Source organism: Heliangelus exortis, chromosome 5 (genome assembly GCF_036169615.1).
Source record: "Heliangelus exortis chromosome 5, bHelExo1.hap1, whole genome shotgun sequence".
In the NCBI taxonomy this organism is placed as follows: Eukaryota; Metazoa; Chordata; class Aves; order Apodiformes; family Trochilidae; genus Heliangelus; species Heliangelus exortis.
In genome coordinates this window covers 2,245,584-2,264,595 of record NC_092426.1, presented here as the reverse complement: position 1 = coordinate 2,264,595, position 19,012 = coordinate 2,245,584, and the positions used below count along the sequence as shown (strand labels likewise).

The following is a 19,012-nucleotide window of genomic DNA, read 5'->3' as shown; positions in this document are numbered from 1 at the left end:
GTGCCAGGGAGCCACACATCTCCCACACAGCTGATCAGCTGGAAGAAAAAGGTGGCTGAGGACAGAAATGAGAAATCCATGGAAAACTTCCCAGCTTCAGGCTGGAAGTCACTGCTGCACCAACACAGCAGGGCTGGAGTCACCATGGAACCACTTTGGCTTTAGAACCAGAGGCTGGCAACCTCATCCCTGGTTCCTCAGGAAGAGGGTGAGGTGGCTGGTGGGCTCTGTAAGAGAATAAGAAATGTAAAGATGAACCTTTGATCCTGCAGCCTGGATGCAGCTGAGTCCAGCAGGATCTGGAGCAGTTAAGAGAAGCCTCAGACACTGGTCAGCTGTGTACTGCAAGTGCTTCAGCCCCTGATCTTCATCTCAGCTCTTCAGGGACAGGGAAAAGGGGGGTTGTGTCTGTGCCTTTGGACAACACAAAGAACCCCAGATCTTAGTATGGGTTGATACTAAGCTCTTCCTCTGCAGAAGGTTGTTCCCACTGTGGGTGAATTGAAGCATCAATGTGCAGATGTTGTCTGGGAAAGCAATTTGGATTGTGGGGTGAGCTGTCATTTAAGTTCCTTGAGGAGCTTCCCTCAGGGTACAGTCCTTAGACCTCTCTGAGACAGTGCTCAGGGACAGCTGCATGAGAAACCTTCCCCAGGGATGCTGTGGAGTGTTGAGTTGTCTCACAGTGTTTGCTGGGGGCTTTGATTGCAGGTCTTGATAGAGCTGGGAAAATCTCAGTGGTGGCTTCGTTCGACCAAAGAACACGTTTGTTGTTAAGAATACTCTTACCCTCTCTTCTTTCAAGTATGGTTCTCTTCTTAAGAGAAGGAACCAAAAAGAGACAACGCGTGTGACAGCTGGAACATGAAGAGACTCTTCATCCCTGATGGATGGGGCATAGGAAGAACAAAAAGTAGTAGATCCTCTGTCCTGTGTAGAATTGAGGAAGCACCCCAGGAAAGGACTGGGAAGGAGGAGGCATAAAGTGGAATAGGGCATCTACACAGATCTCCAGATCTACAACTGGAAGTAAATGCCACCATAAAAGACCATCTGGGTGTGAGCAAACAGCAAGAGAGCCAAGGACCCAAATAGGTGCACAAGAGGAGATGGAAGGTAAGAGCTGGAAGTCTGAAAGGGTCTATGCTTCTGGTGGGAGCTCAAGCTGGGGATGATGTGCTGGAACAGTTCAGGAGAGATGTTCAGAGGAATATGCTGTTTCCCAAGCCCCATGGCAAGGCTGGAGCAGGGATGTGTGTGCCAGGTCCTCAAGCAATGCCCGGGGGAATGGTGGCAGCTGGTCGGGAGCAGTGCCTGGGCTGCCGGGGAAAGGGCTGCGGGTGCTGGCTGAAGCCGGCACTCTTCAGGAGACATTCCCTCTTCTTCCCAACCCTGGGGGGATATTGGAGTAAAAACCTGAGGACTGCGGTGGAAAAACAGAGCTCTGGAGAGAGGTAAAAACACAACGGAACTGCGGGGGAGGCGGGTGGGGTGCAAGTGGCGCCCTGAGACACGATGGGGGATCCCCTCCTCACTCACTGGGTACCTTCCCTGCCCGGTTTTGGGGTCCCCCGGCGCCTTTCCTCTTCCTCCATCACCGCCCCGGGGAGGGCGTTCCCTTCAGCGTCCCGGCAAGGGCCGCCCCCGCCGGGGAGAACGCCCCCGAGTCCCGCCCCGGCCCCCCGGAGCTGAGACGAGGCAGCGGAGGGAGGGAACCGGCGGTACCGGGGGTACCGGAGCTGCCGGCGGAGCTCCCAATGCCATGGAGCGGTACGAGAAGCTGGGGAAAGTCGGGGAGGGTTCCTACGGCGTCGTCTTCAAATGCCGCAAGAAGGACACGGGGCAGATCGTGGCCATTAAGAAGTTTTTGGAGTCTGAGGAGGACCCGGTGATCAGGAAGATCGCCCTGCGGGAGATCCGCATGTTGAAGGTGGGCGGTGGGCGGGTGCCTGGCCCCGGGGGGCCGGGATGGTGTGAGAGGAGGTGGGGATGGTGTGAGAGGAGGTGGGGATGGTGTAGGAGCAGGGGATGGTGTGAGAGGAGCTGGGGATGGTGTAGGAGCAGGGGATGGTGTGAGAGGAGCTGGGGATGGTGTAGGAGCAGGGGATGGTGTGAGAGGAGCTGGGGATGGTGTAGGAGCAGGGGGTGGTGTGAAAGGAGCAGGGGATGGTGTGAGAGGAGCAGGGGATGGTGTGAGAGGAGCTGGGGATGGTGTAGGAGCAGGGGGTGGTGTTAGGAGCAGGGGATGGTGTAAGGAGCAGGGGTTATGTTGTCAGGAGCAGGGGATGGTGTGAGAGGAGCAGGGAAGGTGTGAGAGGAGCCGGGGATGGTGTGAGAGGAGCCAGAGAGGTGTCAGAGGAGCAGGGATGGTGTGAGAGGAGCTGGAGAGGTGTGAGAGGAGCAGGCGAGGAGAGGCAGTGGTGTGAGGTGAGAGGGGGTGAGGGTCCATGAGGGGTCTGTGGGTTAAGTGCCCAAGTCTGTCAGTTTCTCTGGGAGAAAGCCGGAGCCAGTGGAAGTCCAAGCCGTCTGGGCAGGGATGGGCGCACCTCGGGTGACCCTGCACAGCCCGGGCTGTCACAGCTCAGAGGGAGCTGCAAGGAGCCTGCAAACCTGTGTGCAGGTAACAGGAGCATCAGCAAAGGCACCACCCTGCCCTTCAGAGGGGGATTGTCCCAGAATGGAGTCAGTGGCGTCTGATACAGGCACAGCTCTGCCCTGTAATCGGCTCCCTCTCTGCAGGAGATGCCCCCAGACACGAAGGCTGCTGGAGCAAAGCACAGGAGCCAAAAGCCACCCTAGATAGCACCAGGTGGGGTGTGCAGCTGCCCTGCCTCCCAGCTGTGTAAATCTGCACCTCCTTCTGAGCCCTTTCTGAGCCCCTGGTTGTGGGGGATCGGCAGTGTTGGAGCCTGAGATGCAGGTGGATGGAGCCCTGCGTTGGGTTCCGGGGCTGTGTGGGCTCAGAGGGGTCACACGTGGAAGTGACAGCAGAACTGGCACCTGTGAACCATGGCAGCACCTTGTCCTTGCTGAGAAATTTTTAACTTCGGTGTGAGAACTCGAGCTCACATTGAAATAGGTCACATGCTCTGTGTTTGTTTTCCTGATAACACCAAACATTTGCAGCCAGTCACACCTCGGCTCCCCCAAGTGAGGAGAAACCCAGGAGAAAGAGGGAGAGGATGGGGTAGGGTTTTCTTTCACACAGATTCTGGGCAGAGTTTCTATAGCCAGAAGTAGTACCCATTGCTTCATGCTTAGCAGACACCCATAGACTTTTAGAGTTTTTTTCATCTCTTTTAGACTTGGTGTATTCATTTGGTCTCCATGGTTCCCTGAGGCAGTGAGTGCCATGACTTTTGTTGGGTGAAAAAAATATTTCTTTTTATTTGTTATAAACTTGCTGCTGGGTGATGGCATAGAGTACCCTCAGCTGTGTGTTCCAAGCAGTGCAGAGAATTATTCCCTTCACACTTTCTCCAAGGTACTGATGATTTTATACACTTCCACCACATCTCCAGCTTTCTCTTTCCCAGGAGCTTTGTCCCCATAGCTTTAGGACACTGAACTGATGAAAGAAAGATGTTAACACCATGTTGGCTTATTATAGGTTTTAAAATAAGAACTTCCAATAGGATTCTTTTTTACAAGAGTTGTGCAGCTCAGGCAAGACACATCCATTCTAATAGAGAGTCAATGATTTAGGGTTTGGGAGTTAACAAAACCTTACAGAGATTCAAGGAGAAAGCTGTTCCATTTTATTTAAAACTTTTTTCCCCAATTTCATAGTCACTTGGTGTCTGGTTTCTGGGTGACGTTGTTCCCAGACATCACTGCCTGATGGTGTCTGTGTAGCAGCAGTGAATACTTCTTGTGTCCAGTGGTCCTTCCTATGGAGTTACCACCTTCATTTGCTTGCTGGGCACACAGTAACTTTCAGATTTGCAGTTAAATGCAAAATTTCAGCAGATTGTGTTATTTCTGATATTTCCTTTCCCCACATCTCTTTTGTGCTGTCAGATTGTCTTTTATTGAGCACTTGTGTATAAAAAAGTGGTGCTAATATTATTGTCAAAGGAATATAAAGTCCTGATTCTCTGCCTGCTGCAGAAAAAAGCAAAATAAGCCTGGATGTCGTCCTAGAAGAGCCATCAACTAGGTAAAAAAAAAAAAAAAAAAAAAAAAAAAAGCATAGTTATTTTTTTTGTTAGATTTTGGGGAGAAACATCCTGATTTTTGGTGCTGTCTGAAGCAGGCATGACACACTACTAAGTCATTTTAGTAAACAATGCAGCAGGTGCCTTAAGAACTAAACTATATTAAAGATCTGAAGGGGAAAATAATCAAGGAGTCACTTGTCATGCAGCCAGCAAACACCTCAGTCCAAAGCTGACCCTGCTGCAGCCACCCAGGACAGGACCTGTGTCAGGGCTCTGTTGATTTTAACAAGTGCAGACCTGCTGGACCATCTTTTTAACTTTTTCTCTGCAAATAGTAACAGTTTGTTTGTTTGTTGGGGTGTTTCCCGGCTTAGGCAACAAGCTAAGCATTTGTCAGAGGTGTCGGGAGGTTGTGTTGCATCAGCAAAACACTTCAGGCCTGATAAATTCTCATTCTGCACAGCAAGGAGGTTGCTGACCAAGGGCTGAGGATGGGCAGGAGCCACGGGAGGTGCAGAAGAGCAGGGCTGAGAGTCCCAGCACCCTGGGAGATCTCCGAGCCTCAGGAAAGGCTGGAAATGGATGACAACAGAGCTTGTCTCTATGTAAACCCCCCCACCCGTGGCTGTGGAAACCTGATGCCTGCTCTTTCCAGAAGGCTCTTGTCTCCCCAGACCTCCGTGTGGAGGCTGGCACAGTTTTAGCTCTGACACTGCAAAGGAGGGGAGGAAAATGCAAAATGTAAAGCTGAGAGGTCATGCAAAAGAGAAAATAGTCCCTGTCATCTTAGCACGGGAGCATTTCTAACTTTGAGGAAAAGCCCAGCAGGACATCTGGTCTGTGTGCTGATGGCAGCTTTGGCACCCAAGCATGGGGCAGGGAGACAAAGCCCATCCTGGTGCTGCCAGCACTGCTCCTCTTGGGAACTTTGCTCTCTGGAATGCTGTGCTACCTGGCAGGGACATGGCAGGGTCACAGTGGCACTCACAGCATCCCAGGGAACCCCACTGCCCAGAGAGCCCTGGCTGGTGGCAAGGGACAGGGAGATGCCATGGCCAGAGGTGGGGGTTGGTATCTTCTCCCACATAACTGGTGAGAGGATGAGAGGAAAGGGCCATAAGTTGGGCCAGGTTCAGATGGGATATTAGGAAAAAAATTCTTTACTGAAACAGAGGTCAGGCACTGGAACAGGCCGTGCATGGAAGTGGTGGAGTCACCATCCCTGGAGGAGTTCAGAGAACGTGTGGATGTGGTTCTTCAGGACATCATTAAATTGTCGTGGTGGTGTTGGGTTGATAGTTTGACTTGATGATCTTAGAGTTCTTTTCCAACTTTAATGGTTCTATGATTCCATGACATGAGGGTGCCAGGGGACCCTCTCCAAGTCCCACACAGCCAGGTTAACCCCTTCTTGCCTGCAGAAGAGCTTCTTCACACAGCTCTTGTCCCCTTGCAGCCACCCCAGCTCAGCCAGACCCCATGCACCCAGGCCCAAGCTCACTCCCTCCAGAAGCCCCCAGCTCCACATGAGGATGGCCAGGACAGACTGTGCCTCCTGAAGGCTGATTTTGCACACCCAACCTGGAACAGGGCACAGAGTGGTGTGAGCAGGGGCCACACCAGAGTCCTGGCAGCTCTCTGGCTTCTGTGGTGGAGTCAGAACTGGCAGAGGGGGCTTTGCCTGATGGACACCTGGCAAGCAGGTACCCTGCTCCACAGGGATAAGCCTAAGGGGGTGGGTTACAGGGTGTGCAGACAATTCCTGGGGGAATTGCTCTAACTGCTGGGGTTTCCAGCACTCTGACAAGCCACGCTCTGTCCCTGACCAGCTTTTGCAAAGTGGGTAAGGAAATGATGAGCATGGAGGTGGTACCAAGCCTGAGATGTGTCCCAAGCCTCCTCCCTCACTTCTCAGAGGGGGGCTTGGTTTCTCCTAAATGTGTGTTTGTCCCCACCAAGCTCTTTCTCTGTGTGATTTCCCAAACTCTTCTCCCTGGGGAGCTGCTTTGGGCACTCAGAGGCTGAATGTGTACAATGCAGGGTGCTGCCCTGAGAGCAGTGAGCATCACAATTAATTCTGTGTCTCTCAGCCTCTTCTCTAAGAGGCAGTGGCTGAAGCCAGGCTGACCTGTTGCCCATGGTCACTTCCTAACATAACCACACCACAGGCTGAGCTGGGGCTACAAATGCTTCTTCACCTCCTGCTGTCCTTGTACAGAAGGTTTCAGCTCAAGGATCTGAGACCCTGTGGGTGAAAGCCTTGTCTCCCACACCCTTCTCCATCCCCCCATGCAGTAACTAACCAGTCTGCCTCCTGTCTGTCACAGCAACTGAAACACCCCAACCTGGTCAACCTGCTGGAAGTGTTCAGGAGGAAGAGGAGGCTGCATCTGGTCTTTGAATACTGTGAGCACACAGTTCTCCATGAGCTGGACAAGCACCCTCGGGGGTGAGTGATCTGTTTTCCTCTGGGACCTGTGAGCAGAGGAGTCAGGGGCTGCCTGTGTCTCTGCAGAATCTTCTGAGGAATTCCATTAATTACAGGACAGGCTTCCCAGCCCAGTGCCCAGGACTCTGTTGCTGTGGTTTAGCAATGACCTCCCAAAGAATTGTGTGTGAATGTGGGAGTGCTCCTGAGCAGTGCTGCTCACCCAGGAGACTGGAGCTGAGCTGGAGTCTTTGGGTGATTTTAGTAATCTGGTGTCTCCTTGCCAAGAGGTTAGAGGGTGGGCAGGTAGGTTGGGGGCAGGCAGCCTCCTTCCCACCCCTCCTGGGGGTGCTGGTGTCACTGTGCACCCAAATATACAGCCTGGGGTGATGAGCTGTATGAGGGACCAGTGACTTCCAAGCACCAAGGAGAAGGTGGTGGTTGTTGGGAATTACCAGGAGCTGTGCCTGCACCTCCCTGCAAAGCTTTCAGTGACCTCCTGGGTCAGAGACCCTCTGCTTCCAGCAGGTACCTGCACTGAGTGGCAGCTCCAGGGGCAGGAGGAGCATTCTCCAGGGCAGGGTTTGTTCTTTTGACTCAATATAAACAACACTCCCACTGAGTGCATTGTCCCTAATTGTTCACAGTGGTTTGGTGCTGTGGAAATGCTAAGCAGAAGTTCATCAATCATTTCACAGGCCTGGAGCTAAAGGAATTTGCTGCTGGAGACTAACTGGGAGCTGGGTAAACAAGAGCCTGTTACTCTTTTTCTCCCTGGTGTGGAGCTCCAGGAGGATGGAGGTGCTGAGGGCAGATGACAGCTTGGTGAGCAGCACTCAGCCCAGTTTGAACCTGTTCACCTGGAATCTGAAGAGATGATGGATAACCCTCTTTGAATAAAATACTTCACATTTGCTTTCTATTCATCAGAACAACTCCAGTGTGAACAAACATGTAATGCCTGGCTGCATGCTGTGCTTTTGATCTCTGCTGGGGCAGATGGTCAAGTCTTTTGTGGGCAGGATTAAGATGGGTGGGCACAATCCTCTCTGCACCATCTTTCCAGTTGGTCATTTGACCAACTTCATCCCCAGGTCCTCTGGGGTGTTCACATCATTTTAGGATGTCTCTGATAGCAGTGTCAGCACAAGACCTTCAGTGCTGGCAGCAGAGGGTGCCTTGAGTAACAGCCAGGCTCACTCCATCTTTTTATTTTATTTTTATGTGTTGGGTTTTTTTTTATTTATGATGAATCAGAAGCTTTTCAGCATTAAGCATATGAAACAAAATTGGATTTGAGCTTGAAAGTGCCAAAATTGTCACCTCTGCCTTTCCTGGGGTTGTTGAAGTCCATTACAGAGAGGCAAGGAAGTTTCAGACCTGTTGCACAGTAACTGACAGAGAGGAGGGGAGGCTGAATCTTAGCAGAGAGCTTTTCTTTCCCAGAGCTTTTGCAGAGGCAGAAGTTCCTGCTGGCATTCCTGGAGGATTGCTGGGAATTGTGGATGCTAAGCACAGCCACGAGGCAGGGTCTGACACAGACTTGAGACCACTGATGTGTGGTCACCAGTGGCCTCTTGCTGGCTGTGACTGAGTGGTACCAGACTCCCTGGCACACTCTTAGCTGCCATAAATCCTTGTAATTCGTGGCACTGACTGGATTTGGAAGTGGTGTTGATGTTCCCCTGGAGGGTGAGCTCACAGGGGAGCATTGCTTCTGCAGGGAGGTGCAGGCAGAGCTCAGCTTCAGCTCTGAGACATGGGAAGAGGTACAAAGAGCCTCCCCCAGCAGCAGCCCAGGGCTGCTGGTTCCCTGCAGTGAAAGATCAATGAACTGAGGGTTATTATGTATTTTTTATAAGTTATTTATAGCAAGAAAATGCACCGAGTGTTTATTCTCTGAGTTTTCTGACTTGGTCCCTGATGGTTTTTCTCAGAGATCCCTGTGCAATGTTAGCACTCAAAAGCCTCCTCTTCCTTTTTCCTGTAATGGTGAAGTTGGATTTAATGGCCAAAATAAAAAATGTGCTTTTTTAAAACAGGGTGCCAGAGTATCTAGTGAAGAGCATAACCTGGCAGACCCTCCAAGCTGTGAACTTCTGCCATAAACACAATGTAAGTTCCCTAAGCAGCCCTGAGCATTGAGTCCAAGGCTTTGGAGAAGATGGAGGTTCTGTTGCCATTTTCCTGGTCACAGAGCTCTCATGGGAAGCAGCCGGATGAAATTTCCTGAACAGGACACATATATCTGAAATATTAGTGCACCCCCACAACAGCTGCATCACTGCCACACAGGTCCCTTGGGTTTGCTGGCAAGGGATGGCCTTAGGCAAACTTCCAGGCTGAACAGGAATATATCCTGGGGTGTTCCCTGTGCCACACGTCGCAGCTGGTGTTTAGAAAACTGGCTCAGCATCTCATCAGCTGAGACCTGAACTGTTGAATCAGGACACCAGTTGAAAAGTGTCAAAAATGAGATGCAGTAAACCAGTTTTACACCCCCCTCCCTGCTCTGTGGAGGGAGGTGTGAGTTGTATGCATGGTAAATACTTTGTAGAAAGCAGTGGGGATGCTTTAAGGAGCAGGGAAGGAAGGAAGCCTTTTAGAGAGGTCCTTTGGGCAAGCTCAGCTGTCATTGTCTTTGGTTTTGTTTATCTGCCAGTGTTGGAGATTTAGGAGTTGGAGATTGCTCTGGAATGGGTGTTTTGTCTTTGCTGGGAGAATTATGTCCAGATGAGCCACAGGAACTTGGCCATCGGTCTGTCCTGCTTCCAAGATTTGTTGTTTTGCTTCTTTTTTGTGTTCTCCCACTCAAGTCTGAAAGATTTAGTAGAGTTTTAAAGAAGGGGGAACAATGGAATAGTGCAGTCTGACCTCCTGTAGTTCACAGGTAATGAGGTTTTATGCAGCTGCCCTTTTTGGAACTCCATGACACTGGTTTAACAAGCAGTATTTCAGTCCTCAGGAGGAGACACAATAGTTTCCCACCAGCTTAACCAGGAGAAGTCCAAGGTGTCTCCAGTGATGGTAGGCAAGGGGCAACCTGAGCCCAGCTCTGATGATTTCAGGAGAGCAAACCTTCCACTCCTAGGCAGAAGAAATGAAGGTCTCTGCTAGCTTGATCAGCAGAAACTCTTTGCCAAGCCCTAATTAAACTGTTGTGAACTTTCAGCATGCAAGATCACCTCCCAGGAATCACAGAATTGTTGATGTTGGAAGGGACCTCTGGAGATCCTGTAAACAGCCCTCCCACTCAGCTGAGTCAGATAGAGCAGGCTGCTCAGGAACTTTTCTAGTCAGGACTTTAATATCTCCAAGGATGGAGGCTCCACAGACTCTCTGGCAACCTGCTTGGGTGTTTAGCTACCCTCACAGTAAAAAAAAAATAAATTATTGCTTAACTTTTAAATGGAATTTCCTCTGTGTTCAATTTGTGCCCATTGCCTCTCATCCTCTCACTGGACACCACTGAGGAGAGGCTGGCTTGGTCTCTGTTACTTCTTCCCATCTGGTATTTCATCATATTTAGAAGATCTTCCCTGAAATATTCTCTTCTCCAGGCTGAATGATGGTCCCACTTTCCTCATCCTCTCCTTGAATGTTGGATACCCCAATCCCTTCATCATTTCAGTGGCCCTTCACTGGAGTCACTCCCATATTCCCCCCTCTTCCTTCTGCTGAGGATCCCCAGGCTGGACACAGCACTCTGGATCTGTCTTGCCTGTGCTGAGCAGAAGAAATACCAGGTTCTGGCATCTACAAGGACAGGTGAAGTCCCTCATCCAAACCACAGCCTTCATCTCATCCGTGAGATTTGCCAGCAAAACCATTTGCTCTTCCACTAGATTTCAGTAAATGGAACTTGGACTTTGGTCCAAGAACTGAGGCTGAGAAAACTGGGTCTGTTCAGGCTGGAGAAGAGAAGGCTGAGGGGAGAGCTCCTGCCCATGATCCAGGACTTCAAGGGGGGTCCAGAGCAGCTGGAGACTCCCTATGGACAAGGAGTCCCATGGACAAGACAAGGGGCAATGGGCACAAGTTGCTCCTGGGCAGATTCCCATTGGACACCAGAGGAAAATGTTTCCCCATGAGGACAGTCAGAGCTTGGAATGGTCTCCCAGGGGAAGGGGGGGATTCCCCCACTCTGGAAAGGTTGAAGTCTCAGCTCCAGGGGGTGCTGAGACATCTCAGAGAAACAAGAATCTGAGAAGGGTTGGAGCAGATGGGCCTTGGGGGCCCTTCCCACCTGACACTCTGGGATTCCATGATAACTGCTCCCAGAGGATCTCCCCACCTCTCATAAAGATCTCCCCAAATACTCACAAAATTGAGCCCCTCACTAGGAGTGTGTTACACATAGCTCTATCCAGTGAATTGGGCTTGCAGAGGCAAATTACCAACCATCCTTGCTGTGCAAACCTAAGAGATAACAGATTCCCAGTCAGTGCAGCTGAAGCTGGGAGCCCCACAGTGTCTGATCCTGAAGATGGGATATGGGCAGGATGATTGACCTGCCCAGCAGGACAGGGCTTTAACTGCTGCTAAGAGATATTTTAATTTGGAAGCATTGCCTGGTTAACATTCAGGGGGCAACAGGCAAGGGGTACATAGCTGAGGGTGCTGAGCCCCTGTGCCAGGTTTCCCAGAGAAGCTGTGGCTGCCCCATCCCTGGCAGTGTCTCAGCCCAGGTTGGATGGGGCTTGGAGCAACCTGGGCTGGTGGGAGGTGTCCCTGACCATGGCAGGGGGTGGCAATGGAGGAGCTTTAAGGTCCCTTTCCAAACCAAAACCAGGCTGGGATTCTATGATTTTGTTAATTAGGAGGTTATTTATCTGATGGCCAGGTTTTTAATATTTGGTTTTAACCTTGTTTTTTTTCTGCTTACAGTGCATCCACCGAGATGTAAAGCCAGAAAACATCCTGATAACAAAGCACTCAGTCATCAAACTTTGTGATTTTGGATTTGCTCGCATACTGAGTGAGTGTCAGTTTGCTACTTACATGGATTGCTAACACCTGAATGCTCAAAGTCATGGACTCAGAATAATTTGGAAGGGCCCTCTGCAGGTCCCCAGCCCAACCCCCCTGCAGTATCAGGGACACCCTCACCTAGATCAGGTTGCTCAGAGCCTCCTCAAGCCTCACCTTGAATATCTCCAGGGATGAGACCTCAACCCCCTCCCTGGGCACCCTGGGCCATTGTGCCACTGCCCTCATGGGAAAGAATTTTTTCCAAATATCCAATCTGAATCTATTTTTCTCCAATTTAAAAACACTTCCCCTCATCATAGGATCAGACTTTTCAACAGACTTGATTTACCTTTGTCTGATGCACTTGTAAATCACCCTGTGTAAAGCCTGCTGTGTTTTCAGAGAGCAGCTCTGCCAAAGGCTGGGTAGAGATCTCCAAACCAGCTGAAAGGGAGCCAGCCCAGCCACTGGGATGCCTCTGGAAACACACTCCAGCTGAGCTCCCTGCTGGGGCTGGGAGGTGGGAGCCAGCCTTGGGCATCTGGGAGCTGCCCAGTGCCACTTGTGCAATGCTGGAGACACAGCTGGAGTTCCCTGGCAGGAGGAGCAGAAGGCACTGTCTCTGCAAACAATGGCATCACATTTTCCATTGCAATAAACCCCCTAATCTGGTAAATTCTTTTAGGTCTTGTTCAGACAAACCACGTGAGCTTTGAGAACTGCCCACTGGCTGGTGCAGGGCCCTTGCTGTGGAATTCTGGAGGGTTTCACTCTGAGAAAAATCTGGTCTTGATTTTTGCCAGACCTTCAGGCTTTCTGAAGTTGGGTTCTGCAAGTGGCCAGTGACTCACTCATCCTCTTCCCGTGGGCCCAGGAGGTGCCCCAACATGTGTAATGACTTATGGAAAACGACTCTACGACTTGGAAAGTTCTAGAGAGGGGAATGTTTATTCATCGCTGGGCACAGGAGGGAATAATTCCTCCCGAATCCCTGCGCACCAGCCTCGCCGTTCGGCTTTTGTTGCATACACTGAATTTTACATATTCATTAGATTTCGCAACACGCCGATACATATGCACCACCTACTCCCGCTTTGTATTTAAATTACCCCAGGAGGTCATTTTCATAATCTCCTCCCTCCTGCGCTTGCCTGGTGTCTCCTGGTGGTGGCCGTGGGGATGAAGATGCAGCAATGGTTGGAGAGCAGCCAGGCAGAAAGGGACCTGGGAGTCTGGATTGCCAGGAAGCTGAACAGGAGCCAGCAGTGTGCCCAGGTGGCCAAGAAGGCCAATGGCATCCTGGGCTGGCTCAGGAACAGCGTGGCCAGCAGGTCCAGGGAAGGGATTCTGCCCCTGTGCTCAGCCCTGGGGAGGCCAGAGCTTGAGTCCTGTGTCCAGTTCTGGGCCCCTCAGCTCAGGAAGGAGATTGAGGTGCTGGAGCAGGTCCAGAGAAGAGCAAGGAGGCTGTGAAGGGATCCAGCACAAGTCCTGTGAGGAAGGGCTGAGGGAGCTGGGGGTGTTGAGGCTGGAGAAGAGGAGGCTCAGGGGAGACCTCATCACTCTCTACAACTCCCTGAAAGGAGGTTGGAGCCAGGGGGGGGTTGGGCTCTTTTCCCAGGCAACTCTCAGCAAGACAAGAGGGCATGGTCTTAAATTGTGCCGGGGGAAGTTCAGATTGGATATTAGAAAGAATTTTTTCATGGAAAGGGTGATCAGACATTGGAATGGGCTGCCCAGGGAGGTAGTGGACTCGCCGTCCCTGGAGACATTTAAAAAGAGCCTGGATGTGGCACTCAGTGCCATGGGCTGGGAACTGCAGTGGGAGTGGATCAAGGGTTGGACTCGATGATCTCTGAGGTCCCTTCCAACCCAGCCTATTTATGATTCTATGATTCTATGATTCAAAGGTTTTCCTCTGGGTAAACTTTTCACTTCTTCTCCGGGCGTGCGCATTTCTTCAGTCTCCAGCCAAGCCGACAACAAAGTTCTGTTTCTTATCTCAAGGTTGCTGTAGTTATCAGTTTAGCACATAGATTTCCCTTATAAGGTGATGGGTACTTAAACAATTTCTTAGCTTCTATTAAACAAGCATTCTGTGCTAGCTTCTGCCAGGTCAATGGAATATCCGACTAGACAACCAGAGTCAGGCATTTTATATTAACCCTTACATCAGTAACAACTGGTGGCTCCTCTCCATCCTTCTGATCCCACCTTCCTCTTTGTTTCTCTCCTTCCTCACCCCCACCCAGCTGGTCCCAGTGACTACTACACAGACTACGTGGCCACCAGGTGGTACCGCTCTCCGGAGCTGCTGGTGGGAGACACTCAGTACGGCCCCCCCGTGGATGTCTGGGCCATAGGCTGTGTCTTTGCAGAGCTGCTCTCCGGGGTTCCCCTCTGGCCTGGCAAGTCTGATGTTGACCAGCTCTACCTCATCCGGAGAACCCTGGGTAAGTGTCCCCTCTGCACCAGACAGAGCCCTGCTCTCCCTGATGCCTGTGGCAGGACTCATGAATCCCTTTCCCCTTCTCCTATCCCTGGACACTGATGAAAAGTCCCTCTGCAGCCTTCCTGTAGGATCCCTTCAGGGATTGGAACACAGCTCTAAGGTCCCCCTGGAGTCTTTTCTTCAGGTTGAAGAATCCCAGCTCCTCAGCCTCTCCTCGTAGCAGAGGTGCATTTTAAGATTCTCCTTGCTCTGAGCTGCTCAAAGCTTAAAAAAAGGGCCATAAAGCTGGATTGGGGAAAAGCTACAGCATGTTCCTCCTGGTGCTGCTTTTCAACTCTCTTCTGTACAACATCCACAGGGGTGTACAAAAAAAAAAAAAAAAAATTTCTCCTGATATGAATTAAAGTTTAATGAAGTTGGAACACTTGTGGTTAGGCTGTCCCCTTCCTGCAAGCCATAGAAGACACGACTGTTTGTGCAGTCAGGCTCCCTCCTGGGAGCCCTTTGCCTTTTGGAGATGATGAAACACAGCATTAGTGTGGCAGGAGGCCAGCAGAGCCCTTGCTTGGCCCTGCCTGGAGCTGAGCACTCCAGCAGTGCCCATGCCAACTGAGTGTGCCCAAGCTGCCACCTCCAAAACAAACAGTGGCTCCTGCCAGGTTCTCCCCAGAGCCCAGGACTGGCTCCTGGGTTCTGATGTAAGCAGGGGGCTGAGCTGCCCGTCTGATCTTGCTCAATACATCAGGAAAGATCCCTGGCTGGAGCTCAGTACTGTGGCATGGCTGGAGCTGCAGACCCTGGAGGTGTTTGCACAGCACCCTCTAGCTATGATGCTAGGAGACAGAATTCCAGAGGAGGCCACAAGGCTGATCCAGGGGCTGGAGCACCTCTGCTATGAGGAGAAGCTGAGGAGCTGGGATTGTTCAGCCTGGAGAAGAGAAGACTCCAGGGGGACCTTAGAGCTGCCTTCCAGTACCTGAAGGGAACCTCCAGGAAGGCTGCAGAGGGACTTTTCCTCAGTGTCCAGGGATAGGAGAAGGGGAAAGGGATTGAAAGTGCAGGAGAAGAGGTTCAGGCTGGAGCTGAGGAAGAAGTTCTTCAGGAGGAGGGTGCTGAGCCTCTGGAACAGATTGCCCAGAGAAGCTGTGGCTGCCCCCTCCCTGGAGGTGTTCAAGGCCAGGTTGGATGAGGCTTGGAGCAACCTGGGCTGGATGAGAGGTGTCCCTGGGCATGGCAGGAGCTTGGAGGAGATGATCTCCCTCTCAACCTCAGCCATTCTATGATTGTATATTGAAATATGTACATTTCAGGGGCCCCCCACTTCAGTAGCCACAGATTATAAAAGCCATTTTAGTGGCCAAATTTCAGTTTTCTGTGCTGCACAGCACTCAGAGCCTGGAAGATGCACAGACACTGAGTACTCCTGCTCCAAAAACTGCACCTACCAGTGGAATTTCTTTGAGGTGTTTTACAGCATGAGGGCCTGGGCAGTTGTGGCTGTGGGCAGCTGGAGCTTTGTGGCCCTGCCTGTCCTTCAGCACAGGCACATGGCTGTGGGATCACTGATGTCCTTAGGTGGACAGGAATTTCCACAAAAGAACTTCCAATCAGCTCATTTGATGGCACCCCATCTCTTCAGGTGTCAGCCTTGTTAGAGGATCTATGCTTGTTCAGTGCAGGCACTATAAACCCAACAAATTAATCCAACTTTATTGTTTGTTTGTTTGTTTTTTCATGCTTGGTGAAAGGGGATCTTATTCCCAGGCACCAGCAAGTGTTCAGCACCAACCAGTTCTTCAGTGGGGTAAGAATTCCAGACCCAGAGAGCATGGTAAGATCTCCCTCCAGATCTGTTTCCCCTGAGCCTAGCACTAAGCAGCAATCTATCTGCAGGGCTAAGGACACAAGGACAGAGAAATGATCCTTCTTCTTTCTGCCCAGAGCTTACACGTGCTGTCTGCTTTGGAATTAGAGCTGGAAAACCCTCAGCTTGCCCAGTCCTTTGCCATGCAGCATTTTTTCCCCTATCCAAAAACTTTGCCCTCTACTTTGCAAAGTGTGCTAGAAAATTATTCAGAGGTGGATGAGCCCCTCTGATGACAGTGTAACATAACAACAGTCAAACCAGTGGGCAGTCTCTGCTCCTTCTTCTCCCTTGGGATGGCACAGTAGTGCCAGGCAGCTCCCCTCTAAACCCATCAAGTGACAGATGCATTTTGTGAGGCACAGGCCTTGTTGCTATGGAGAGCTGGTTCTCTCTGCCCTGATGACTGAAAAGTTTGCTAATGTGAGTGCACTCACTGTTTGTTTTTGTCTCCTCTAGGAGCCATTAGAAATGAAATTCCCTAATATTTCATACTCTGCTCTAGCTCTCATGAAGGTAAGGAAACTGCAGGTGGTGGAGGAGCTCTGCACTGAGACTGAGCAAATGCAGCTGGGTTGCTTATCAGCTGCTTAATGGTTTGAGAGTTGGCTACTGAATTATCAGATTAATTGAAAATAAGAGCTGGAAGCAATTTGGAGAGAATTTTAAATCCAGTTCTCTCTAATCCACTCCTCTTTACCATGGAGGTGAAAAATACATTATTCCCTTATTAAGAGGCAGTGAGTGGAAACTGTGAGGATGGAGACATGAAGAAGGTGCAGCTGTGGCTGGCTCTGGCTGTGCTGAACAAGGCAGCTGCTGGATCCCCTTGTTTTAAAAAGGTGTTCAGATGGAAGCTGTGGGGTTGCCTGGGTTTGGGGGCTCACTGGTTTGCTACACCTTACAATGGTAACTGCTCCTCCAGCTGCAGTTTCTGCCACTGAACCGTGGCAGTTGTTTAGTGGGAGCTGCTTCAACACCTTCCTGCTGACTGAAGAGGCAGATGCTTACAATTCATTTTAAAACCCCCAAAAGATGAACACCTGTGTCTGTCTGAGCACTGGTTGGTTGTGGGGAGGAGGTGGAATTGTGCATAGCTGTTTAATGAGTGTTTTGTGCATTCTCCTTTTTACTTCCATCTTTTCCAAGGGCTGCCTTCATATGGACCCTGCAGAGAGGCAGACGTGTGAGCAGCTGCTGCAGCATCCCTATTTTGACAGCAGGAGGAAGGCAGCAGATCTGGGGAAAGAACAGGGAAAAACAGCTCAGAAACCAGCCAGGCTGACTGGGAAGCACCTGCCAGGGGTAACATTTTCATAGTAGTGTTTTGTGTGTCTGGGGAGGGAGTGGTTCCCTCTGCTTAGCTCCCAGGAGGTGGGATTGTGCTGGCAGGGAAGGGTGAGAGCATTGGACCTCCTGCACTGGACCCATCTTAGTTTTAGCCTGAGGAGAAAATGCAACTCCTGGGTAAAGAGTAACCCAGTACCACCTGAACTCTGCCTGGCAGAGTCACTGGGGAGAAGCAGCACAGAAACTGTTTCTGCCTTCTTGTCCTGGATGACTGGAACAACCTTAAACAAGGTGTAGTGGTTGCATATCAATCCTAGAACACCAGATCCACTCCTACTTTGACAAGCCCATGGTTACTGTATGGACAGATTTAGTTTCTGTTTGAAAAATTAAATGCCCTCTTTGGTCTCATTTCAAATATACACACCCTGTCACTTTTGCTTCAGTTCCAGCACCTGCCTCAGCTCACCAGCAGCAACCTTCTGCCAGCTTTGGACAGCAAGAAGTGCTGCTGCAAGCCAAGGAAATCAAACTACCATTTCCCCAACATCTAACCAGGTGGACGATTAAAAACTATACCCTGTTCAGCCTTCTGAGTCATTCAGAACTTGGAAAAGGAGGATGTGTGGTGGAAAACTTAATTTCATCCATGTTATGACATATCCAAATGCAAAGTAAGGTGTTGGGGGTCACTCGTGGGAGGACAATGATGCACGGGGAACTCCAGGGTTAGTCCATGTTCTGTGTAGAAAATACTTTTTTTTTTTTGCTTTATGTGGTTATTATACTGGGTCAGAATTGTGAACTGGTTCAGGATTCCTGCAACCCAGTGTTTACAGAATTAATTTAAAAACTCTTGCTGGGGAGGGACTTCTGAGAAGGGCACGGAGTGACAGGACAAGGGGAATAGTTTTAAGCTGGAAGCGGGGAGATTGAGATGTGAAGAATAAATTGTTTGTTGTGAGGGTGCTGAGCCCCTGTGCCAGGTTTCCCAGAGAAGCTGTGGCTGCCCCATCCCTGGCAGTGTCTCAGCCCAGGTTGGATGGGGCTTGGAGCAACCTGGGCTGGTGGGAGGTGTCCCTGGGCATGGCAGGGGGTGGCAATGGATGAACTAACTTTAAGGTCCTTTCCAACCCAAACCAGTCTGGGATTCTGTGATTCTATGATCTATGCCCCATATTTCAGACCTGGCAGAAGAGCTGCAGCCTTGCCAAACAAACCCACAGTGTCAAACAGCTTCAGGCTGGGGCCTGACTCCAGCAGGAGCAGGAAACACAGCACTGATGTGAGTAGAGGACAGATTTGTGTATTTGTGGAGCCAAGCCTGAGGAGAGGCAACCCAGCTGCTCCAGGTAGTTAGAAACCTGCTTTAAAGATACTTCTGCCTTAGGTACTGCATTTATAGATCACAAATTATGGAAAGTACTGCTAATGACTTGGATACAACAGACAACTCCACAGGCATTGTCACTTGGAGAACATAAAAACAATGAAATCTGTTGCTTCTTTAGTCTTTTCAGGGTTTCTTGTGCCTTTTTCTTGCAGTATGAGGTTGTTTTTACTTGCTCTGTCAGTAGTGAAGTCCCTTGCCTGCAAAAATTTTCATTAAAAATAATTCACAAGTATAATTTATAACATTGACCAGACACGGGCAGAAATCCTACCTAAGTGTATGTAATAGAATGATTTTTGAGCTTTCTGTAATCTCACAATGTAATATTGTGTTGATTTTGAATAAAAGAAATTTAGTTTGTTTTCCCAATTTACTAGATGTGTTGTACTATTGGACAAGGAACATCCTTTTTCTACTTGAAAACCAGGACAAAAATACTTTCTTTTCCCAGCACTGC

At 50.3% G+C, this 19,012-nt stretch overlaps 1 protein-coding gene across 2 annotated transcripts; it reads left to right on the top strand.

Annotated features, from left to right (window-relative positions):
* The first annotated feature begins 1,666 nt into the window (after positions 1–1,666).
* CDKL1 (cyclin dependent kinase like 1) lies at positions 1,667–18,928 on the top strand. Of its 2 annotated transcripts, none has more exons than XM_071745115.1 (9): positions 1,667–1,930; positions 6,488–6,609; positions 8,631–8,703; positions 11,476–11,566; positions 13,809–14,009; positions 15,757–15,812; positions 16,332–16,388; positions 17,022–17,177; positions 17,609–18,928. In XM_071745115.1, the coding sequence occupies exons 1-9, from the start codon at positions 1,763–1,765 to the stop codon at positions 17,714–17,716; spliced, it is 1,032 nt and encodes a 343-aa protein (XP_071601216.1). In that variant the 5' UTR covers positions 1,667–1,762; the 3' UTR covers positions 17,717–18,928. The 2 variants fall into 2 exon arrangements, with proteins under 2 accessions (XP_071601216.1, XP_071601215.1); XM_071745114.1 differs by having other exon boundaries at positions 15,757–15,839.
* Positions 18,929–19,012: the final 84 nt, after the last annotated feature.